Source organism: Anolis sagrei, chromosome 12, assembly GCF_037176765.1.
Source record: "Anolis sagrei isolate rAnoSag1 chromosome 12, rAnoSag1.mat, whole genome shotgun sequence".
Taxonomy (NCBI): Eukaryota; Metazoa; Chordata; class Lepidosauria; order Squamata; family Dactyloidae; genus Anolis; species Anolis sagrei.
In genome coordinates, this window is record NC_090032.1 from 22,702,351 (window position 1) to 22,723,804 (window position 21,454).

The following is a 21,454-nucleotide window of genomic DNA, read 5'->3' on the forward strand; positions in this document are numbered from 1 at the left end:
AAGGTTAGTCATAGAATCCTAGAATCCTAGAGTTGGAAGAGACCTCGTGGGCCTTCATCCATTCCAACCCCATTCTGCCAAGAAGCAGGAATATTGCATTCAAATCACCCCTGACAGATGGCCATCCAGCCTCTGCTTAAAAGCTTCCAAAGAAGGAGCCTCCACCACACTCCAGGGCAGAGTTCCACTGCTGAACGGCTCTCACAGTCAGGAAGTTCTTCCTCGTGTTCAGATGGAATCTCCTCTCTTGTAGTTTGAAGCCATTGCTCCGTGTCGTAGTCTCCAGGGAAGCAGAAAGGAAGCTTGCTCCCTCCTCCTCCCTGTGACTTCCTCTCACATATTTATACATGGCCCTCATCATATCTCCTCTCAGCCTTCTCTTCTTCAGGCTAAACATGCCCAGCTCCTTAAGCCGCTCCTCATAGGGCTTGTTCTCCAGACCCTTGATCATTTGAGTCGCCCTCTTTCTCTGGACACATTCCAGCTTAGAGTCAATATCTCTCTTGACTTGTGGTGCCCAGAATTGGACACAATATTCCAGGTAAAGTGGTCTAACCAAGGCGGAATAGAGCATGGGGAGCATGACTTCCCTGGATCTAGACACTAGGCTCCTCTTGATGCAGGCCAAAATCCCATTGGCTTTTTTGCCACCACATCACATTCCTGGCTCATGTTCCCCTTCCTCCCCACGAGGACTCCAAGATCCTTTTCACACGTCCTGCTCTTGAGCCAGGCCTCATTGTCCCCCATTCTGTCTCTTTTGCATTTCGTTTTTCCTGCCAAAGTAGAGTCTCTTGCATTTGTCACTGTTGAACTTCATTGTGTTAGTTTTGGCCATTCATCTCTCTAATCTGTGGAGATCCCTTGGAGTCCTGCTCCTGTCCTCTGGAGTCTTGGCTCTCCCTCCCCATTTGGTCCCATCTGCAAACTTGATGATCCTGCCTTCTAACCCTTCATCTAAGTCATGAATGAAGATCCTGACCAGGACCGGGCCCAGGGGGGAACCCTGCGGATGGCACTCCACTCGTCACTTCTTTCCAGGATGAAGGGTCACAGCAAGTCTAAAACTGATCAGATGATGGTCAGGCCATGACAGTGGATGTTTTGTTCTTCTACTCTGACCTTTCCGTTGTCCGCAACAAAAACCAGGTCGAGTGTGTGTCCAGCCTGATGGGTGGGTCCAGCTATAACTTGTGATAGCCCCATGGTCGTCAACCCTGTGGTGGCCAAGTTTTGCCCAGGTCTTGGTGAGAGGCCAGGTCTGCCCGGAGCCTTTTGATCAGACCCAAAACTGGAATGCCACATTGTTCCTCTTCCCTGGTGTGTCCGGCCAGGAAACCTCCAGGAAAGGCTGAATGCCAGCCCATCTCCCCGATGGCAATGTTGGCCGTGCCCGTCTCCGGACTTCATGGCCGACAGCAGATGAGTCAGGACTGGATGACGCCCTTCCTTCCCACCTGGAGAACAATGGCCCTCCTCCTCGTGCCAAGGCCCTTTCCTGACTCTGGCCCATCTCAATGTTCAAAACCCTGAAACCAAAGGAAGTATTTGCCTGCCGAATGCCATGCGGCGTGCCCCAAAGTGTGCCCTCTTTGCCCAAAGTGTGCCGCCTGCTTAGGAGTCCGTTTTGCAAACACACAAAACATCTCGCAACAGGAGAGTCCGACCTTGGGGTGCACCTTTGCTGTGGAAGGAGTCCTCTTGCATTGCCTCGGATCAAGGCCATGGACCAGGTCTCTTCCAGCTCTAGGATTCTAAGCCATTTAGCCCCAAAAGGTTTGAGTAAATTGGGTGGTTTTGGGCAGGAAGTGCCGTTTGTTACAATGCAGCTCGTCTCCTTGGCCCCGCCCCCTTTGCCCCTGGCTCCTCCCACGTGGGATTTGAAAAGAGAATCCGGATCCGTCCCTCCCGAGGAGAGCTCGGCGCCTTTGCTCCAGAGCTTTGCCTGGGAAACGGTTGCTGGTCTTTTGCCAGGGACACGCCCCAGGGTTGGCGGCCATTTTGGCCTCTGTCCCGATGGTTGTTGGCTCAGGACAGCAAAGGGAAGGAAGGAAGGCAGAAATTGCCGGCCGTTCGCCTCCGACGGTCCGTTCTGTGCCAAGGCCGGGCACCCAGGGGAGGCCGGCGGAATCCCAGGCCCAGAATAGAAACCGGTTTTGCGTGATCGGAACAAAGACATGCATGATCCCTGCCTGACGTGACCATCATGCTTCCGGTTGCAAGCCTTGGGAGGGATGAAATCTCAGATCTGGTGGAGAAATAGGACTGGAGGTGCTCAAGGTCCACGGTTTTGTGGAATGAGCCTCGGTGGTTTGTTTGCCTAGAGCATGTTCCTCTTCCTGCAGGACTTCCATATGGACTCAAGATGCCGTTCTTTACACCTGTCTACTATGGCATTCTATACTTGATATGGACACCCAGGCATTACTTGAGAGTAAGGGGCAACAGGCACAATCTTCCTTTTACTGGGTAAGAGAAACCAGAAACACCCTCCCGCCACCAAGGAGAGTGATATCTGGCCTTTTTCTCAGCTAAAGAATATGTGCGTAAAAAATGGATAGAATGCAAAAAGTCAAGAAGCAAAAATGCAAAAGAATGCAAAAAGAAAAAATGGACAAAATGCAAAAAGTCAAGAAACAAAAAATGCAAAAAAGTAAAAAATGGACACAATGCAAAAAGTCAAGAAGCAAAAAAATGGAAAAAGTAAAAAATGGACACAATGCAAAAAGTCAAGAAGCAAAAAAATGGAAAAAGTAAAAAATGGACACAATGCAAAATGTCAAGCAAAAATGCAAAAAGTCAAGCAAAAATGCAAAAAAAAAATTGCCCAAAAATGCAAAAAGTCAAGAAGCAAAAATGCAAAACAAATTGCAAAAAAATGCAGAAAGTTAACAATGGACACAATGCAAAACGTCAAGTAGAAATGCAAAAAAAGCAAAATGTCAAGAAGCAAAGATGCAAAAAAATAGCAAACAAATGCAAAAAGTCAAAAATGGACACAATGCAAAAAGTCAAGCAAAATTGCAAAAAAATGCAAAAAGTCAAGAAGCATAAATGCAAAAAAGATTGCAAAAAGTCAAAAATGGACAAAATGCAAAAAGCCATGAAGAAAAAAGAATTGCAAAAAGTAAAAAATGGACACAATGCAAAAATTCAAAGACAGAATAGCTTGTCAAGGCGATCTCTGTTTTGCCTTCTGCCACTTCTCGTGTTTGCATCCTTTTGGACCCTATTTATTTACTCACATTAAATGTATTTATTTCCATTATTTCTATTCTCTCCCCCCCCCCCCCCCCCCCGTGATCCACCACTCAGGGTGGATCACAGAACACACATGTGGGGCTGAAAAGAGAAACAAAGCATGGCCCCAAAGACTTGTAACAGGAGACACGACAGGTTAGGAGCCAGTTGCCGAGACAGCTGCTGCCGCCCCTGCCAAGGCCGGGCTTCTGTCTGCCGATAGACAGGTGCCTCCCCCTGACCTTCCTTGTGTTTTGACTTGGGGTGTTGAAGACAGGGACGAGCCTTGAATGTGGGCCGAGGGCATTCCTTTTGGCTCTCTTTTGGCAGGAATGCCGCTCCTCCTCGGCCGGTTCTGCCTGCCGCTCTCTCTTGGCCTTTGTCCCCGTCACCTTGGCTTGTCGAGGAAAGCCTCGCTGTCTGTGGAGCAGAGTTAGAAAATCAGACACAACACAAGGCTAAAAGAGATCGAAAGTCGATCCCTTTCCTTCCCGTAGGTCTGTCGATAGAAACAACGTGATCCGTTTGCTCGTTTCATTTGGGGTTGAAGCGGTTTTCCTTCTAAACCTCTCTCGTTGGAGCTCTGTCCTGTCCCATCTTGTCCCCCCACTTTGCACATGGTCTGAGGCACCGTGACCCCGCTGGAGAACCTACCCCGTCGGTCAAATGCCTGGGTCCCTCCTCCTTTTGTGACAGTTGTGCCAATCTGTCATCGTTGCCTCTATTTCAGTGTTTCTCAACCTGGGGGTCGGGACCCCTGTGGGGGTCGCGAGGGAGTGTTAGAGGGGTCGCCAAAGGCCTTCAGAAAACATAGTATTTTCTGTTGGTCATGGGGAATCTGTGGGGAAAGTTTGGTCCAATTCTATCGTTGGTGGGGTTCAGAACGCTATTTCATTGTGGGTGAACTATAAATCCCAACAACTACAACTCCCAAATGGCAAGGTCTATTTTCTCCAAACTCTACCGGTGTTCACATTTGGGCATATTGAGTATTTGCGCCAAGTTTGGTCCTGATCCGTCATTGCTTGTGTCCACAGTGTTCTCTGGATGCAGGTGAACTACAACTCCAAAAACTCAAGGTCAATGTCCACCAGACCTTCCCAGTATTTTCTCGTGGTCATGGGAATTCTGTGTGCCATGTTTGATTCAATTCCATCATTGATGGAGTTCAGAAGACGCTTTGATTTAGGGTGAACTATAAATCCCAGCAACTCCAGCATTACCAAATGACAAAATCAATCACCCCCAACCCCACCAGTATTCAAATTTTGGGCGTATTTGGGCCAAATTGGGTGCAGTGAATGAAAACACATCCTGCATCTCAGATATTTACATGATGATTCATAACAGGAGCAAAATTGCAGTTACGAAGTCGCAACAAAATTAACGTTATGGTTGGGGGGTCACCACCACATGAGGACCTGTACTAAGGGGTCACGGCATTAGGAAGGTGGAGAACCACTGCTCTATTTGATGGGGAGCGGCTCTCCTTTTCTACCCTTCGTTTTCCAGCAAGCGAGGAACGCAAGTCATGGAAACTTGGACCCAAAACAGATAAACTTGTGGGTTTTCTTGGCGGCGTACAGCGTTCCTTCGTCAGAGCCGAAATGGGGCTTGGAATGATCAGTTCCACATGGTTTTTCCATAAGAATCCACGGTGGAGTCCTGGCCGTGGGCTGCGAGGCCAAGCCCAGGTTTCCCCAGGAAACGGTTGACGCGGCACAAGGCTGTTTTCGGGGAGTCACCAGGGAAGGGCCACTTGCTGCACTGGCTCCGAGCGTCTAAAAATGCCGCTGAAAATTACAAATGCTGTTTGCTTCATTGCCAGGAGAGAAGCATTTCCCGTATGGACAAAATTTGGCACAAATACCTGATACATCCAAATTTGAATAGTGGTGGGGTTGTGGGGATTGATTTTGTCATTTGGGATTTGTAGTTAACCTACAATCGAAGAGCATTCTGAATTTCACCAACAACGGAATTGGACCAAACAGGAAATACTGGAAGGGTTTGGTGGGCATTGACCTTGAGTTTTGGAGCAGTAGTTCACCTACAAACTCCAAACACCTACAGTTTGGGAAAAATAGACCTTGACATTTGGGAGTTGTAGTTCACCGACATCCAGAGAGCCCTGTGCACTCAAGCAATTATGGATCTGGACCAAACTTGGCACAAATGCTCAATATACCCAAATGTGAACACTGGTTGAGTTTGGGGGAAAGAGGCCTTGGCGTTTGGGAGTTGTAGTTCACCGACATCCAGAGGGCCCTGTGCACTCAAGCAATTATGGATCTGGACCAAACTTGGCACAAATACTCAATATGCCCAAATGTGAACACTGGTTGAGTTTGGGGGAAAGAGGCCTTGGCATTTGGGAGTTGTAGTTCACCTACATCCAGAGAGCCCTGTGCACTCAAGCAATTATGGATCTGGACCAAACTTGGCACAAATGCTCAATATGCCCAAATGTGAACACTGGTTGAGTTTGAGGGAAAGAGGCCTTGGCATTTGGGAGTTGTAGTTCACCGACATCCAGAGAGCCCTGTGCACTCAAGCAATTATGGATCTGGACCAAACTTGGCACGAATACTAAATATACCCAAATGTGAACACTGGTTGAGTTTGGGGGAAAGAGGCCTTGGCGTTTGGGAGTTGTAGTTTCTGAGATTTTTTGTTCTCCTGTAATCAAAGAGCATTCTGAACTCCGCCAACAATAGAATTGGGCCAGACTTGCCACACAGATCCCCCATGACCAACACAAAACATTGTGTTTCCTGATGGTCTTTGGTGACTCCTCTGACCAGGGCCGTAGCCAGAAAAAAATTTCGGGAGGGGTTGAAATTTTCACGGGGAGGTTGAAATTTTCACAGGGGGGGGGGTTGAAATTTTCACGGGGAGGTTGAAATTTTCATGGGGGGGTTGAAATTTTCACGGGGGGGTTGAAATTTTCACGGGGAAGTTGAAATTTTCACGGGGGGGTTGAAATTTTCACGGGGGGGGGGTTGAAATCTTCATGGGGGGGTGTTGAAATTTTCGCGGGGGGGTTGAAATTTTCACGGGGAAGTTGAAATTTTCACAGGGGTTTGACATTTTCACCGGGGGGGGGGTTGAAATTTTTGCGGGGGGTGGTGGTGGTTGAAACCTGCCTCCTAGCTCACGGTGAAGCAAAGAGCACAGCAGGGGCAGAGCAGCCTTCAACCAAGTCTGGCCTCCTTAATGAGAGCATTCAACACACACACACCCACAACTTGGTTGCTTCACTACATCGGCTATTGCTGCAAGTAATGACAGTGAATAAATTGTCAATATTTGCTTGAGATAATAGTGCTTGCAGTTCTGGAGGGACTCTTGATTTTTTGCATCTCATAGACTTAGCAGCATGCGGATTGGGTTCACCAGTTAAAATTCATAAGTAAACCAGGTTTTAAAAAAAAATCTGAAACATTTCAGGGGGGGGGGTTGAACCCCTAAAACCCCCCCTCGCTACAGGCCTGCCTCTGACACGCCCTCACGACCCCCCCCCCCCAGGGGTCCCGACCCTCAGGTTGAGAAACACTGTCCTTGAATCTTCCCAAAGACAGCACGTGACTTTTCAGAGTTTATTATTATTATTGTTGTTGTTGTTGTTGTTGTTGTTACTACGAAAACAGATTTGCACCTCATCCCTGAAACGTGGCTCTCGTATGTTGACTCCCGGCCCCGTCCTCACCCTCTCCGGCCTGGCTTTGCAGCTTCCTGACGTTCTCCTCCTCGGTGTCTTCCTTCCTTCCTTCTTTCCTTTCCAGGAATGCCAAGAAGGAAGGGGACCTGCTCTCGGCGCAAGCCCGGCTGAAGGACCTGGAGGCGCTGCTCAACTCCAAGGAGGCCGCCCTCAGCACCGCCCTGGGAGAGAAGCGCACCCTCGACACCGAAGCCCGCGACCTCCGCGCACAGCTGGCCAAGGTGCGCACCCCCATTCCCACATCCCCTGATTTGTATCTCAGAATAATACAACCACAACAGCGAGTAGATCGAGCAGGCCTGGCCCAACTCCAGACCTCCCTCTTGGTGTTTTGGACTCCAACTCCCACCATTCCTCACAGTGCCCTGGAGGGAGGGCCAAAGTAGGCCCAGGCCAGCTATCGCACGCAATGGCACAGCCAATTGTAAGATCAGGTCCTCGTTGTGGGAGTTGAATTCCAAAGCACTGGGAGGGAAGAGGGAGGGTGGGTTTGGACTTGGACCATGCCTGGGATGGAGCTCATGGACAGCCATGGACTAGTCCAGTGCTTCTCAACCTGGGGTCCCCAGATGCTTTTGGCCTACAACTCCCAGAAATCCCAGCCAGTTTGCCAGCTGTTAGGATTTCTGGGAGTTGAAGGCCAAAAACATCTGGGGACCCCAGGTTGAGAAGCACTGGACTAGGCCTATTGTTGTTGTTGCCTGCTATAGCATTGCACTCGTCAGGATGTATTGCACTCAGTGAGTCCGCACCTCAGCAATATTCTATTCTCAGCCTTATTGTTCTGGTGTTTTTTATGACGGTGTTGTTTTTATTATTTGTTTGTTTATTTATTTACGGCATTTCTACGCCACCCTTCTCACCCCAAAGGGGATGCAGAGCGGCTTACAAGATCTATTTTCATACAATATATTATATTATTAGCATAGTGCAATATCAGTTTTTATATTTTATCTGATGTTTTATTGGTTGTGTTTTACTTGGAAAATTGGGCGTGTCCCTTGTAAGCCCCCCCCTGAGTCCCTTTGGGGAGATGCTTGGCGGGGTATAAAAATAAAGGTATTACTATTATTATTATTATTATTATTATTATTAACACCACAACACACACTGTACTGGCTGTTGAATTAGATCACATGTCGGACCCTTCCCGAGTGTCTAGGACTGTGTGATGTATTGACTATTATTATTATTATTATTATTATTATTATTATTATTAACACAACAAGATGAGTCCACAACAGACACTCTGCTGTATTGGATCACACATCGGACCCTTCCCAAGTGTCTAGGATTATTATTATTATTATTATTATTATTATTATTATTACTTGAAACACCACAAGATGTGTCCACAGCACACTCTGCTGGCTGTTGTATTGGATCACATGTCAGACACTTCCTCAGTGTCTAGGACTGTGTCATGTATCGGCAAATATTATTACTATTATTATTATTATTATTGTTATAAACACAACAAGGTGAGTCCACAGCACACACTCTGCTGGCTGTTGTATTGGATCGCACTTTGGACCCTTCCCAAGTTAATAATAATAATAATTATTATTATTATTATTATTATAAACACAACAAGGTGAGTCCATCTGGCTGTTGTATTGGGTTGCTTGCCATAGATGCAGGCGAAACGTCAGGAGAGAATGCTTCCCGAACATGGCCACATAGCCCAAAAAAACTACCACAATCCAAATAGGGTACTTTCCTTTTCAAGAAGAGAGAAGAGCCAGTGGTGTCCAGGAGAGGGCAGCAAAACCAAAGCTTCGAGGCAAGCAAAACCATTGGCCTAGTGCAAAGGGTTGCTTTAGACTTTATGTGGGTTGTGGTGCCTCCCTGTGTGCAGCAAGGCAGGCTTCTATATGCACAGGACTTGCAACCTATTATTATCATCATCCTCTCCAATTGGAGGAGCCTTCTCCTGCCCGTCCATCCGTCCTCCTTTCCTTCCTTCCCTCTCTCTCTCTCTGACCGGCTTTTCTCTTTCCCTTCCTTCTTTCTTTCTCAGGTGGAAGCTGCTTTGGCTGAGGTCAAAAAGCAGCTTCAGGACGAAATGCTGCGCCGGGTGGACGCCGAGAACCGCCTCCAGACCCTGAAGGAGGAGCTGGACTTCCAGAAGAACATCTACAGCGAGGTGAGGACGGGAGAGGTTGTCCATGTTCCTGGTTCACATTGCTTGGGAGGCTTCTTTTGTCCTATTGGGGACCAGGCTACATCCATCCAGGGGCGGCTCGTCCATTACGCGAAGTAAGCGGTCGCAGAACACTTTTTTTGCCAGGGGTGCAGAGGCGCCTCTGTAAATGCCCCTCGACCGCCACTTGAGGAGTGCCCCCTCAGCTCACAACAGCCCTCGCAGTCCGGGGGGAGCCTCGGCTTTCTTGCCTCGCTGCCGGGCGATCCTCTTCCCAAAGGGCCGGGCCCTTGAGCCTCGCCTCGCCCCTCTCGTTCCTGCTCCACCCGGCCACCGGGTGCGCGAGCAGAGCCGGCGCTCAATTGTTCTCCGCGTTCGATCCCTTTCCCATGACCGGCTCCCTTTCCCGATCCCCCGGCGCTCCACCCGCCTCCTCTCCTCTCCCCAATCCATGGGTGGGCCAAGGGCGGAGCCACCACACCTGGCCCGCTTCGGGTCTGGAGGTGTGTCTGAAGACCCCAGCATGCGCACCAAAAGTCGCCTCTTCTCTTGACTTTCTATTCAGCCATTGGGACCGAGAGAGAGAGAGAGAGAGAGAGAGAGAGCCCCTCCGGCTGGGGGTATCTCCCCCCTCCACTCCCTCCTTTGTTTTTGGGCCTACATTCAGGAAAGGTGGGCATCTCCACCTCTCTCTCTCTCTCTCTCTCTCTCTCTTGGTCCCAATGGCTGAGGAGAAAGTCAGGAGAACAGGTGACTTTTGGTGCACACGCCGGGGTCTTCAGGCACGCCTCCAGACCCAAAGCGGGCCAGGCAAGGGAGCAAGTGCGGCAAGTGTAGCTAATGGGATGTATAGTTCACCTACAATCAAAGAGCATTCCGAACTCCACCAACGATGGAATTGAACCAAATATGGCACACAGAACTCCCACGACAAACAGAAAATATATATCAATGATTGGTTGGGGGGGGGGCACGCCAAAATACTGTTTGCTTACAGTTGAAAATTACCTAGAGCCACCTCTGCATCCATCTTTGGTGACCCTCCTGCGCCTGAGGGTGGTGGTGCCTGTACTGTGTGCCCCAACGTGTATCCCCCCCTCTCTCTCCACCTCAGGAGCTGCGTGAGAGCAAGCGCCGGCACGAGACGCGGCTGGTGGAGATCGACAGCGGGCGTCAGCAGGAGTTTGAGAGCAAGCTGGCCGAGGCCCTGCATGACCTGAGGGGGCAGCACGAGGCGCAGGTGCGCATGTACAAGGACGAGCTGGAGAAGACCTACAGCGCCAAGGTGAGCCCCCGCCCCTCGACACTCGGTCCAACCCATGTCCTCTCCCTTCTCCTCCTCGTCGTCCTCACGGTTTCTGGGCCTCTCTCGGCCTCTCTCTCTCTCTCTGCAGCTGGAGAATGCCAAGCAGTCAGCCGAGAGGAACAGCAGCATGGCGGGGGCCGCCCACGAGGAGCTGCAGCAGACGCGCATACGCATCGACAGCCTCTCCGCTCAGCTCAGCCAGCTCCAGAAGCAGGTGAGGGTGGGGCGGGGATCCCTCACCCCTCCGGAAAAAGAGGAGATTGGGTGTGTGGTTGACCCTGGATTGAACATGAGCCAGCAGTGGGATGCTGCAGTAAAGAAGGAGAAGGCTATTCTAGCCTGTAGCAGGCCCGTAGCCAGGATTTCAATTCGGGGGGGGGGGGGGCTGAGTTTTTTTCAGGGGGGGTTTCGGGGGGCTGAGTTTCGGGGGGGGGCTGAGTCTGAGTGAAAGAGGGTCTACCCTAGCAAACCTTTTGTATCATTACCCCAATACCCCCATCATGCATCTGGGATATATTGAGTATGGTGATCAGATCATGATATGAATAAACATAACAGTTCAAATAATGCACCAGGAAGGCCTTTTTGCGAACCACCATGAGAATTTGGGGAGGGGGCTGAAGCCCCTCAAGCCCCTCAAGCCCCCCCCCCCCCCCCCCCCGGCTACATGCCTGGCCTATAGTAATAGAAGCCTGGTTTTGATTAAGTCCAGGGGAGGGAAAGCCTTCTTAAAAACAAGTGGGGACGACAAGTGGGGCCTGACCAATGCAGCCCTTATTGGTCAGGCCCCACTTGTCGTCCTATTTTTAAGAAGGAGAGAGGCAAGGAAATAGATGTAGGATGGGTTCATATGGGAGGAACTTCAGGGAGTTGGGCCAGACCTTGGGAAGCAAAGAGAAGATGTTATCCAGCATTCGGAGGATCTTCTTCACAGTGAGAGCCCAGAGAGGGTCTCCTTCCTTGAAAGGCTCTCTCCTGCATTGAGGAGGGGTGGACTGAATGGCCCCTGGGAACCCCTTAGTTCTCCCCAATGCGTAGGATGTTCCCCTAAGCGTGCCCTTTTCCCTGGTGCCTTCTTCACAGCTGGCGGCCAAGGAGGCCAAGCTGCGGGACCTGGAGGACGCGCTGGTGCGGGAGCGGGACAGCAGCCGCCGCATCCTGGCCGAGAAGGAGCGGGAGATGGCCGACATGCGGGCCCGCATGCAGCAGCAACTGGATGAGTACCAGGAGCTGCTGGACATCAAGCTGGCCCTGGACATGGAGATCAACGCCTACCGCAAGCTCCTGGAGGGAGAGGAGGAGAGGTGGGTCCCGGGCTGGGGGGGGGGGACGGGGAGGTTACGAGGGAGGAAATGCCCAGGAGGGGAACACGTACGTTGTGTGGCCGCAGGTAACAGACCTCAGGTAGGCAAAGGAAAGTCCCCTAAGGCCAACTCAGCGTAAGGGAGGGGCCTCCTGGTGCTCCCTTCTCAAACAAAGGACAACAAAGGCACATGAAAGACCTCTGGGGGGAAGAAGTAGAAGTAGAAGAAGTAGAAGTAGTAGAAGTAAAAGAAGTAGAAGTAGTAGAAGAAGTAGTAGAAGAAGTAGAAGTAGTAGAAGAAGTAGAAGAAGAAGTAGTAGAAGTAGAAGAAGAAGTAGTAGAAGAAGAAGTAGGCCCTGGACATGGAGATCAACGCCTACCGCAAGCTCCTGGAGGGAGAGGAGGAGAGGTGGGTCCCAGGCTGGGGGGGGGGGGGCGTTACGAGGGAGGAAATGCCCAGGAGGGGAACGCGTACGTTGTGTGTCTGCAGGTAACAGACCTCAGGTATGCAAAGGAAAGTCCCCTAAGGCCAACTCAGTGTAAGAGGGAGGCCTCCTGGTGCTCCCTTCTCGAACAAAGGACAACAAAGGCACATGAAAGACCTCTGGGGGGAAGAAGTAGAAGTAGTAGTAGAAGAAGAAGTAGAAAAAGTAGAAGTAGTAGTAGAAGAAGAAGAAGTAGTAGAAGAAGAAGTAGTAGAAGAAGAAGTAGGCCCTGGACATGGAGATCAACGCCTACCGCAAGCTCCTTGAGGGAGAGGAGGAGAGGTGGGTCCCGGGCTGGGGGGGGGGGCGTTACGAGGGAGGAAATGCCCGGGGGGGGGGGGAACGCATGTGTGGTGTGGCCACAGGTAACAACAGGACAACAAAGGCACATTGAAGACCTCTGGGAAGAAGAAGGAGGAGGTGGAAGCACCCTCTGCAAATAGGAGAGTAGGTAGACATGAAGGAAGTCCCCTACCTTTGGTGGAAGAGGCCCCAAGGCTGACTCTTACGTTTCTGTATGGAAGAGAGAGGCCTCCTGGTGCTCTCTTCTCAAACAAAGGCACATTAGAGACTTGTGGGAAGAAGAAGAAGAAGAAGAAGGGGGAAGCGCCCGGTACAAAGAGAGGAGTAGGTAGACATCAAGAAAGTGACCTAAGTTTGGGAGAAGTCCTAAGGCCGACTCATGTTTGTGTGTCAGGGAGAAGCCTCCTGGTGCTCTCTTCTCAAACCAAGGACAATCAAGGCACATTCAAGAATTCTGGGAAGAAGGAGGAGGAAGTACCCTATACAGATAAAAGAGTCGGTTGCCGTGAAGAGAGTCCACTACCTTTGGGAGAAGAGGCCCCCCTAAGGCTGACTCTCATGTCTCTGTGTGGAAGAGAGAGGCCTCCTGGTGCTCTCTTCTCAAAACAAGGACAATCAAGGCACATTCAAGACTTGTGGGAAGAAAAATAAAATATAAGAGTAGATAGACACAAAGAGAGTCCCCCAACTTTGGGAGAAGAGCCCCCCCCCCCCCAAGGCTGACTCTCATTTATTTATTATTTATTTGATGCATTTATTAACCGCCATTCTCAGCCCTTTAGGGCGACTCATGGCGGTGTACACACATATAAAGGACAGTTTACAAAGAGGCAATTACAACAACATATAAACTACATAACAATTACAAAAACTACACTAAAAATCCGCTTCGTCTCATAGTGGAATCATAACCAATCTCATATTCCTTGTTCCATTCCAGTCATCTTTACCACATTGTTATAGCACTTAATTAAATGCCTTCTTGAACAGCCATGTCTTGAGGCTTTTTCGGAAGGACATGAGGGAGGGCGCCTGTCTGATGTCTGCAGGGAGAGTGTTCCACAGCCGGGGGGCCACCACCGAGAAGGCCCTCTCCCTCGTCCCCGCTAGACGTGCCTGTGAGGCAGGCGGGATCGAGAGAAGGGCCTCCCCAGACGATCTCAAGGTCCTCGTGGGCTTGTAGGCCAAGACGCGGTCCGAAAGGTATTTTGGGCCGGAACCGTTTAGGGCTTTGTAGGCCAAAACCAGCACCTTAAATTGGGTCCGGTAGCAAATCGGCAGCCAATGGAGCTGGGACAACAAGGGCGTTGTATGCTCCCTGCTCCCCGCTCCAGTTAGTAACATGGCTGCCGCGCGCTGAACCAGCTGAAGCTTCCGGGTCGTCTTCAAGGGCAGCCCCACGTAGAGAGCGTTGCAGTAGTCAAGGCGGGATGTGACCAGAGCGTGTACCACCGTGGCCAAGTCAGACTTCCCGAGATACGGGCGCAGCTGGCGCATGAGCCTAAGCTGTGCAAATGCTCCCCTGGTCACCTCATGTCTCTGTGTGGAAGCAGGAGGGCTCCTGGTGCTCCCTCTGGGAAGAAGAAGGGGTGGGCATCAAGAAAGGGAGCGAACGTTGGGAGGAGAGGACCTGGTGCCGACTCGAGGAAGAGAGAGGCCTCACGATGCTTCCTTCTTGAACAGAAGGGTCCTGTCAGACTGTAGGATCTCTATGGCAATATTAAATAAGCACTCACAAGCCGGTCTTGCTTGGAAATGGATATATTGCTTGTATCTCTGCAGCAAAGAAAGACACTGCTGACTTTTTCCCACCACCACTTCCTTTCAGACGCCTTTCCTGCCCATCTCCCCCTCTTCTCAGTTTCCATATTCGAACTGGTTGCTTCACATTTTCCATAACATGGTTTCCAGCGCCCTCTGCTGGCCTTCAAAATGTCACAGAGAGAGAATGGATTCAGCCAGGATGATTCCGTCAGGAGGTCACGGAGGGAATTCGTGATGTCTTCATGCCGTCAGAAATTTATTTATTTATTGAGCAGTTTTGTATCCCAGTCTTCTTCTCACCTCCGTTTGAGGGACTCAGGCCAGTTTCCAACATCAATATTACAGACAGTCATTAAAACATCATATTCTAAATCACACTAAAACATTAAAATAGCCAAATTGTTGTTCCTCATTTGTTCAGTCGTCTCCGACTCTTCGTGACCTCATGGACCAGCCCACGCCAGAGCTCCCTGTCAGCCATCACCATCCCCAGCTCCTTCAAGGTCAGTCCAGTCACTTCAAGGATGCCCTCCATCCGCCTTGCCCTTGGTCGGCCCCTCTTCCTTTTGCCTTCCCCTTTCCCCAGCATCATTCCCTTCTCTAGGCTTGGCTGTCTCCTCATGATGTGGCATTCAAAGGACTTCCTCTTTCCCTCTAGTCTCCTTCCCTCCAATGAGCTTTAGTCGGGCTTTATTTCCTGGAGGATGGACTGGTTGGATCTTCTCGCAGTCCAAGGCACTCTCAGGACTTTCCTCCAACACCACAGCTCAAAAGCGCCTCTCTTCCTTGGCTCAGCCTTCCCGAAGGTCCAGCTCTCACCTCCATAGGTGACTACTCCAGGGAAGACCATGGCCTTGACTAGGCAATGGATCTTGGTTGCCAGTCTGATGTCTCTACTCTTCACTACTTTATCGAGACTGGACATTGCTCTCCTCCCAAGAAGTAAGAAATAGCCAAATACAATCCTATAATTACAGTGGTCAGTCGTCATCAAAAATCATTATTCGTCGTCATCCATCCATCCATATCACAGGATCATGGCTCATTCGTCGAATGCCAATCCCCAAAGCCACGATTTCACTTGTTTCCTGAACGTTAAGATCGAAGGGGCAGTTCTGATCTCCAGTGGAAGGGAGTTCCAGAGTCGAGGGGCCACCGCCGAGAAGGCCCTGTCTCTCGTCCCCACCAGCCGCACCTGTGAGGCCGGTGGGATCGAGAGCAGGACCCCTCCAGACGATCTTAGCACGATCTCAGGACTCCTGACAGGGAGGGGTTAAGATCGAAGGGGCAGTTCTGATCTCCAGTGGAAGGGAGTTCCAGAGTTGAGGGGCCACCACTGTGAAGGCCCTGTCTCTCATCCCCACCAGCCGCACCTGTGAGGCCGGTGGGATCGAGAGCAGGGCCCCTCCAGACGATCTTAGCACAATCTTAGGACTCCTGACAGGGAGGGGGGCACCTTAGAGGCTTCTGGGAAGAAGAAGAAGGAAGGCATGGCCTCTCCATGCAGGCAGGGAACAAAACTCGGCTTGGTTACACAGATCCAGGTGAAAGCAAGACCGCAGGGATCTAGAGACAAGGCTTCTTCCTTCCCAACCATAGCGCTTTCAGGGGGAGGCACGCACCGTTTGGGCGCTAGTCCACGGCAGGTGTATCGGGGTCCAGTGGCCTTCCTTCCTTGCTCACCTTCTTCCCCTTCTCCTCCTCCTCCTCCTCTCTCTTTAGGCTGCGCCTGTCTCCCAGTCCCACCTCCCAGAAGAGCGGCTCTCGCACCCGCATCTCCCACTCCTCCTCCTCCTCCATGCAGAGTTCGGCCAAGAAGCGCAAGCTGGGGGCCGGCAGCACCGGCGGCGGAGAGAGCCGCACCAACTTCTCCCATCACGCCCGGACCACCGGGAGGGTCGCCGTGGAGGAAGTGGACCTGGAGGGGAAGTTCATCCGCCTCCGCAACAAGTCCAGCGAGGTGGGTCTGCCTTGGGGCGGGATTCCCTGGCTTGGATAAAAAACAGTTATATATCTGTGGAATGACCAGGGTGGGACAAAGAACCCTTGTCTGCTGGAGCTAGGGGTGAATGTCTCAACTGACCACCTTGATTCGCATTGGATGGCCTGGCAGTGCCTGGGGCTATCTTTTGTTGAGAGGTGATTAGCTGTCCCAGATTGTTTCCTCTCTGTTGTTTTGCTGTTTCCTGTTCTTGAGTTTGGAGTAGAGTAGAACAAAGATGAAAATATAGGAAAGGCCAAGGTCCATCATTCCTGGAACACACAATTTAGGGCAGTGTTTCTCAACCTGGGGGTCAGGACCCCTGGGGGGGGGTCGCGAGGGGATATCAGAGGGGTCGCCAAAGACCATCAGAAAACACAGTATTTTCTATTGGTCATGGGGGTTCTGTGTAGGGAGTTTAGCCCAATTCTCTCATTGTTGGAGTTCAGAATGCTCTTTGATTGTAGGTGAACTATAAATCCCAGCAACTACAACTCCCAAATGTCAAGGTCTATTTTCTCTAACCTCCTCCAGTATTCACATTTGGGCATGTTGAGTATTCATGCCAAGTTTGGTCCAGATCCATCATTGTTTGAGTCCTCAGTGCTCTCTGGATGTAGGTGAACTACAACTCCCAAACTCAAGGTCAATGCCTATCAAACCTTTCCAGTATTTACTGTTGGTCATAGGAGTTCTGTGTGCTAAGACTGATTCAATTTAGTCATTGCTGGAGTTCAGAATACTCTTTGATTGTATGTGAACTATGAATCTCAGCAACTACAACTCCCAAATGACAGCATCAATCTCCCCTTCAATCCCACTAGAATTCAAATGTGGGCATATCAGGCATTTCTGCCGAATTTGGTCCAGTAAATGAAAATACATCCTGCATATCAGATAATTATGTGATGATTCAAAACAGCAGCAAAATTACAGTTGTGAAGTCACACCAAAAATGTTATGGTTGGGGGTCACCACAACATGAGAATTGTATTAAGGGGTCCCGGCATTAGGGAGGTTGAGAACCACTGATCTAGGGAGTCCCAGGTTGCTGTCCAGTCCCTTCCGGGCTCAACGCTCCCTTTGGTGACCCTCTTGCAGGACCAGGCGCTGGGGAGCTGGCAGATCAAGCGCCAGAACGGAGAAGAGGCCCCCATTGTGTATCGGTTCCCCCCCAAGTTCACCCTGAAAGCGGGGCAGGTGGTGACGGTGAGTGGCTGAGCATCTCCTTGAGGGGTCACAATGGGACTCCACAACATCTCTGACCATGAGTGGGTGGGTGACTGGGTGGAAGGAGGTGGGACGCTGTTGCCTGGAAGTGTGTTCATCGCGTGCCGAGTGGCCGAGGATCTCCTTGAGGGGTCACAATGGGACTCCTCAACATCTCTGACCATGAGTGGATGTCTGGGTGGAAGGAGGTGGGACGCTGTTGCCTGGAAGTGTGTTCATCACGTGCCGAGTGGCCGAGGATCTCCTTGAGGGGTCACAATGGGACTCCTCAACATCTCTGACCATGAGTGGATGTCTGGGTGGAAGGAGGTGGGACGCTGTTGCCTGGAAGTGTGTTCATCGCGTGCCGAGTGGCCGAGGATCTCCTTGAGGGGTCACAATGGGACTCCTCAACATCTCTGACCATGAGTGGATGTCTGGGTGGAAGGAGGTGGGACGCTGTTGCCTGGAAGTGTGTTCATCGCGTGCCGAGTGGCCGAGGATCTCCTTGAGGGGTCACAATGGGACTCCTCAACATCTCTGACCATGAGTGGATGTCTGGGTGGAAGGAGGTGGGACGCTGTTGCCTGGAAGTGTGTTCATCGCGTGCCGAGTGGCCGAGGATCTCCTTGAGGGGTCACAATGGGACTCCTCAACATCTCTGACCATGAGTGGATGTCTGGGTGGAAGGAGGTGGGACGCTGTTGCCTGGGAGTGTGTTCATCGCGTGCCGAGTGGCCGAGGATCTCCTTGAGGGGTCACAATGGGACTCCTCAACATCTCTGACCATGAGTGGATGTCTGGGTGGAAGGAGGTGGGACGCTGTTGCCTGGGAGTGTGTTCATTGCGTGCCGAGTGGCCGAGGATCTCCTTGAGGGGTCACAATGGGACTCCTCAACATCTCTGACCATGAGTGGATGTCTGGGTGGAAGGAGGTGGGACGCTGTTGCCTGGAAGTGTGTTCATCGCGTGCCGAGTGGCCGAGGATCTCCTTGAGGGGTCACAATGGGACTCCTCAACATCTCTGACCATGAGTGGATGTCTGGGTGGAAGGAGGTGGGACGCTGTTGCCTGGGAGTGTGTTCATCGCGTGCCGAGTGGCCGAGGATCTCCTTGAGGGGTCACAATGGGACTCCTCAACATCTCTGAGCATGAGTAGATGTCTGGGTGGAAGGAGGTTGGACGCTGTGTCTTCCTGAAGCGCCGTGACGGTTTCTTCTCTCCTCCTTCTGTGTAGATCTGGGCCTCGGGGGCCGGGGTCACCCACAACCCTCCGACCGACATGGTCTGGAAGAACCAGTCCTCCTGGGGATCCGGGGACAGCCTCCGCACCGCCCTCCTCACCTCCTCCGGAGAGGTACAAGGCCCTCCCTTCGGGGGTGGATGATGGGAAAGGCTCTCGGCCCCCCGTGTGTCCTCACTTCCTCTTCTCCCCCCCACAGGAAGTGGCCATGCGGAAGTTGGTGCGCACCATCGTGGTCAATGACGAGGACGACGACGATGAAGACGAAGATGGTATCCACCACCGTCACCACCATGTGAGTTCTGGGAAGGACCTTCCAAATCCATTATGTGGGAGGGGCCCTCTAAGGTCATCTAGTTGTAATCTGTAGGTCGCGACCCCTTTAGCTCAATGTTGGGGATCACAAAATATTTGGCAACAGTCGTCAAAGGATGACGATGATGAAGACGAAGACGGTATCCACCACCGTCACCACCATGTGAGTTCTGGGGAGCACCTTCTAAATCCATAATGTGGGAGGGACCCTCCAAGGTCATCTAGTTGTAATCTGTAGGTCGCGACCCCTTTAGCTCAGTGTTGGGGGTCACAAAATATTTGAACACGATCGTCAAAGGATGACGATGATGAAGACGAAGACGGTCTCCACCACCGTCACCACCGTGTGAGTTCTGGGGAGCACCTTCCAAATCCATTATGGGGGAGGGACCCTCCAAGGTCATCTAGTTGTAATATGTAGGTCGCGACCCCTTTAGCTCAGTGTTGGGGGTCACAAAATATTTGGCCACGATCGTCAAAGGATGACGACGATGAAGATGAAGACGGTCTCCACCACCGTCACCACCATGTGAGTTCTGGGGAGCACCTTCCAAATCCATTATGGGGGAGGGACCCTCTAAGGTCATCTAGTTGTAATCTGTAGGTCGCGACCCCTTTAGCTCAGTGTTGGGGATCACAAAAATTTGGCAACAGTCGTCAAAGGATGACGATGATGAAGACGAAGACGGTCTCCACCACCGTCACCACCATCTGAGTTCTGGGGAGCACCTTCCAAATCCATTATGTGGGGGGGACCCTCCAAGGTCATCTAGGTCCCGACCCCTTTAGCTCAGTGTTGGGGGCCCCGAAATATTTGGCAACGGTCGTCAAAGGATGACGATGATGAAGATGAAGATGGTCTCCACCACCGTCACCACCATGTGAGTTCTGGGGAGCACCTTCCAAATCCATTATGTGGAAGGGACCCTCTAAGGTCATCTAGTTGTAATCTGTAGGTCGCGACCCCTTTAGCTCAGTGTTGTGGGTCACAAAATATTTGGCAACGGTCGTCAAAGGATGACGATGGTGAAGACGAAGACGGTCTCCACCACCGTCACCACCATGTGAGTTCTGGGGAGCACCTTCTAAATCCATAATGTGGGAGGGACCCTCCAAGGTCATCTAGTTGTAATCTGTAGGTCGCGACCCCTTTAGCTCAGTGTTGGGGGTCACAAAATATTTGGACACGATCGTCAAAGGATGACGATGATGAAGACGAAGACGGTCTCCACCACCGTCACCACCGTGTGAGTTCTGGGGAGCACCTTCCAAATCCATTATGGGGGAGGGACCCTCTAAGGTCATCTAGGTCCCAACCCCTTTAGCTCAGTGTTGGGGGCCCCAAAATATTTGGCAACGGTCGTCAATTTACACCCATCTATGAGCAACAAGGTGCATTGTTTACAGTGGGCTCTGCTGCAAATGCTTCAGCTGTACTCCACAAAAAAGGAAGACCCGCCTGTTCTTCAGCAAGCCCTGCAAAAATTGATGGGTTGTCACTGATGTTGGAGTGCATACCTATGTGATATACCTATATTTTGCATACCTGGTGTCCCATAGAAATTAATTGGTTGGAACGGGCTCACGAGTGGGAGGAGCTTAAACGTCCCCATCTGGCCCATGATTGGAGTATTCAAGCCAACAAGAGCATCTTCGACCTACCCGTCTCTCTCCTTTCCCCTCCCTCCATCCATCTCTCTATCTGATGAGCATCCTCTCATTCTCTACCTATCTATTTTATCTAATTAATTGTCTACCTATTTATCTAATCATTCTCAATTTTATTTAATCATTCTCTACCTATCTATTTTATCTAATCATTATTTACCTACCTATTTTATCTAATTATTTATCTACCTATTTATCTAATCATTCTCTATCTATTTTATCTAATCATGATTTATCTACCTATTCATCTAATCATTCTCTATCTACCTATTTTATCTAATTTATCTACCTATTCATCTAATCATTCTCTACCTATTTTATCTAATTTATCTACCTATGTATCTAATCATTCTCTATCTATTTTATCTGATTATTTATCTACCTGTTTTATCTAATTGTTTAGCTACCTATTTATCTAATCATTATTTATTTATCTACCTATCTATTTTATCTAATCATTCTCTTATCTACCTATTTTATCTAATCATTATTTATCTACCTATTTTATCTAATCATTATAAATATTATATATATATATATATACACTATGTATTATATTATTAGCATAGCACAATATCAGTATTATATATTGTACTACACCATTATATTGTAACATTATTAGTAATATTACATGTAATATAAAATATATAGTTATAATATTGTATTATTATTAGTAGTAGTATATTGTATTACATTATATTATAAATATTATATATATTATATTATTAGCATAGCACAATATCAGTATTATACAGGGTTAGTCAAAATGAATA

At 50.2% G+C, this 21,454-nt stretch overlaps 1 protein-coding gene across 1 annotated transcript in view; it reads left to right on the forward strand.

Moving 5' to 3' along the window:
- LMNA (lamin A/C) overlaps positions 1 to 21,454 on the forward strand; it is a 53,653-nt gene that overhangs the window by 25,492 nt on the left and 6,707 nt on the right. Inside the window, exons 2-10 of the mRNA XM_067472599.1 lie at positions 7,026 to 7,182; positions 8,982 to 9,107; positions 10,219 to 10,389; positions 10,499 to 10,624; positions 11,494 to 11,714; positions 15,988 to 16,225; positions 17,348 to 17,455; positions 18,693 to 18,812; positions 18,898 to 18,993. Of these exons, the coding sequence (XP_067328700.1) occupies positions 7,026 to 7,182; positions 8,982 to 9,107; positions 10,219 to 10,389; positions 10,499 to 10,624; positions 11,494 to 11,714; positions 15,988 to 16,225; positions 17,348 to 17,455; positions 18,693 to 18,812; positions 18,898 to 18,993 (1,363 nt within the window). The remainder of the gene's footprint in view (positions 1 to 7,025; positions 7,183 to 8,981; positions 9,108 to 10,218; positions 10,390 to 10,498; positions 10,625 to 11,493; positions 11,715 to 15,987; positions 16,226 to 17,347; positions 17,456 to 18,692; positions 18,813 to 18,897; positions 18,994 to 21,454) is intronic.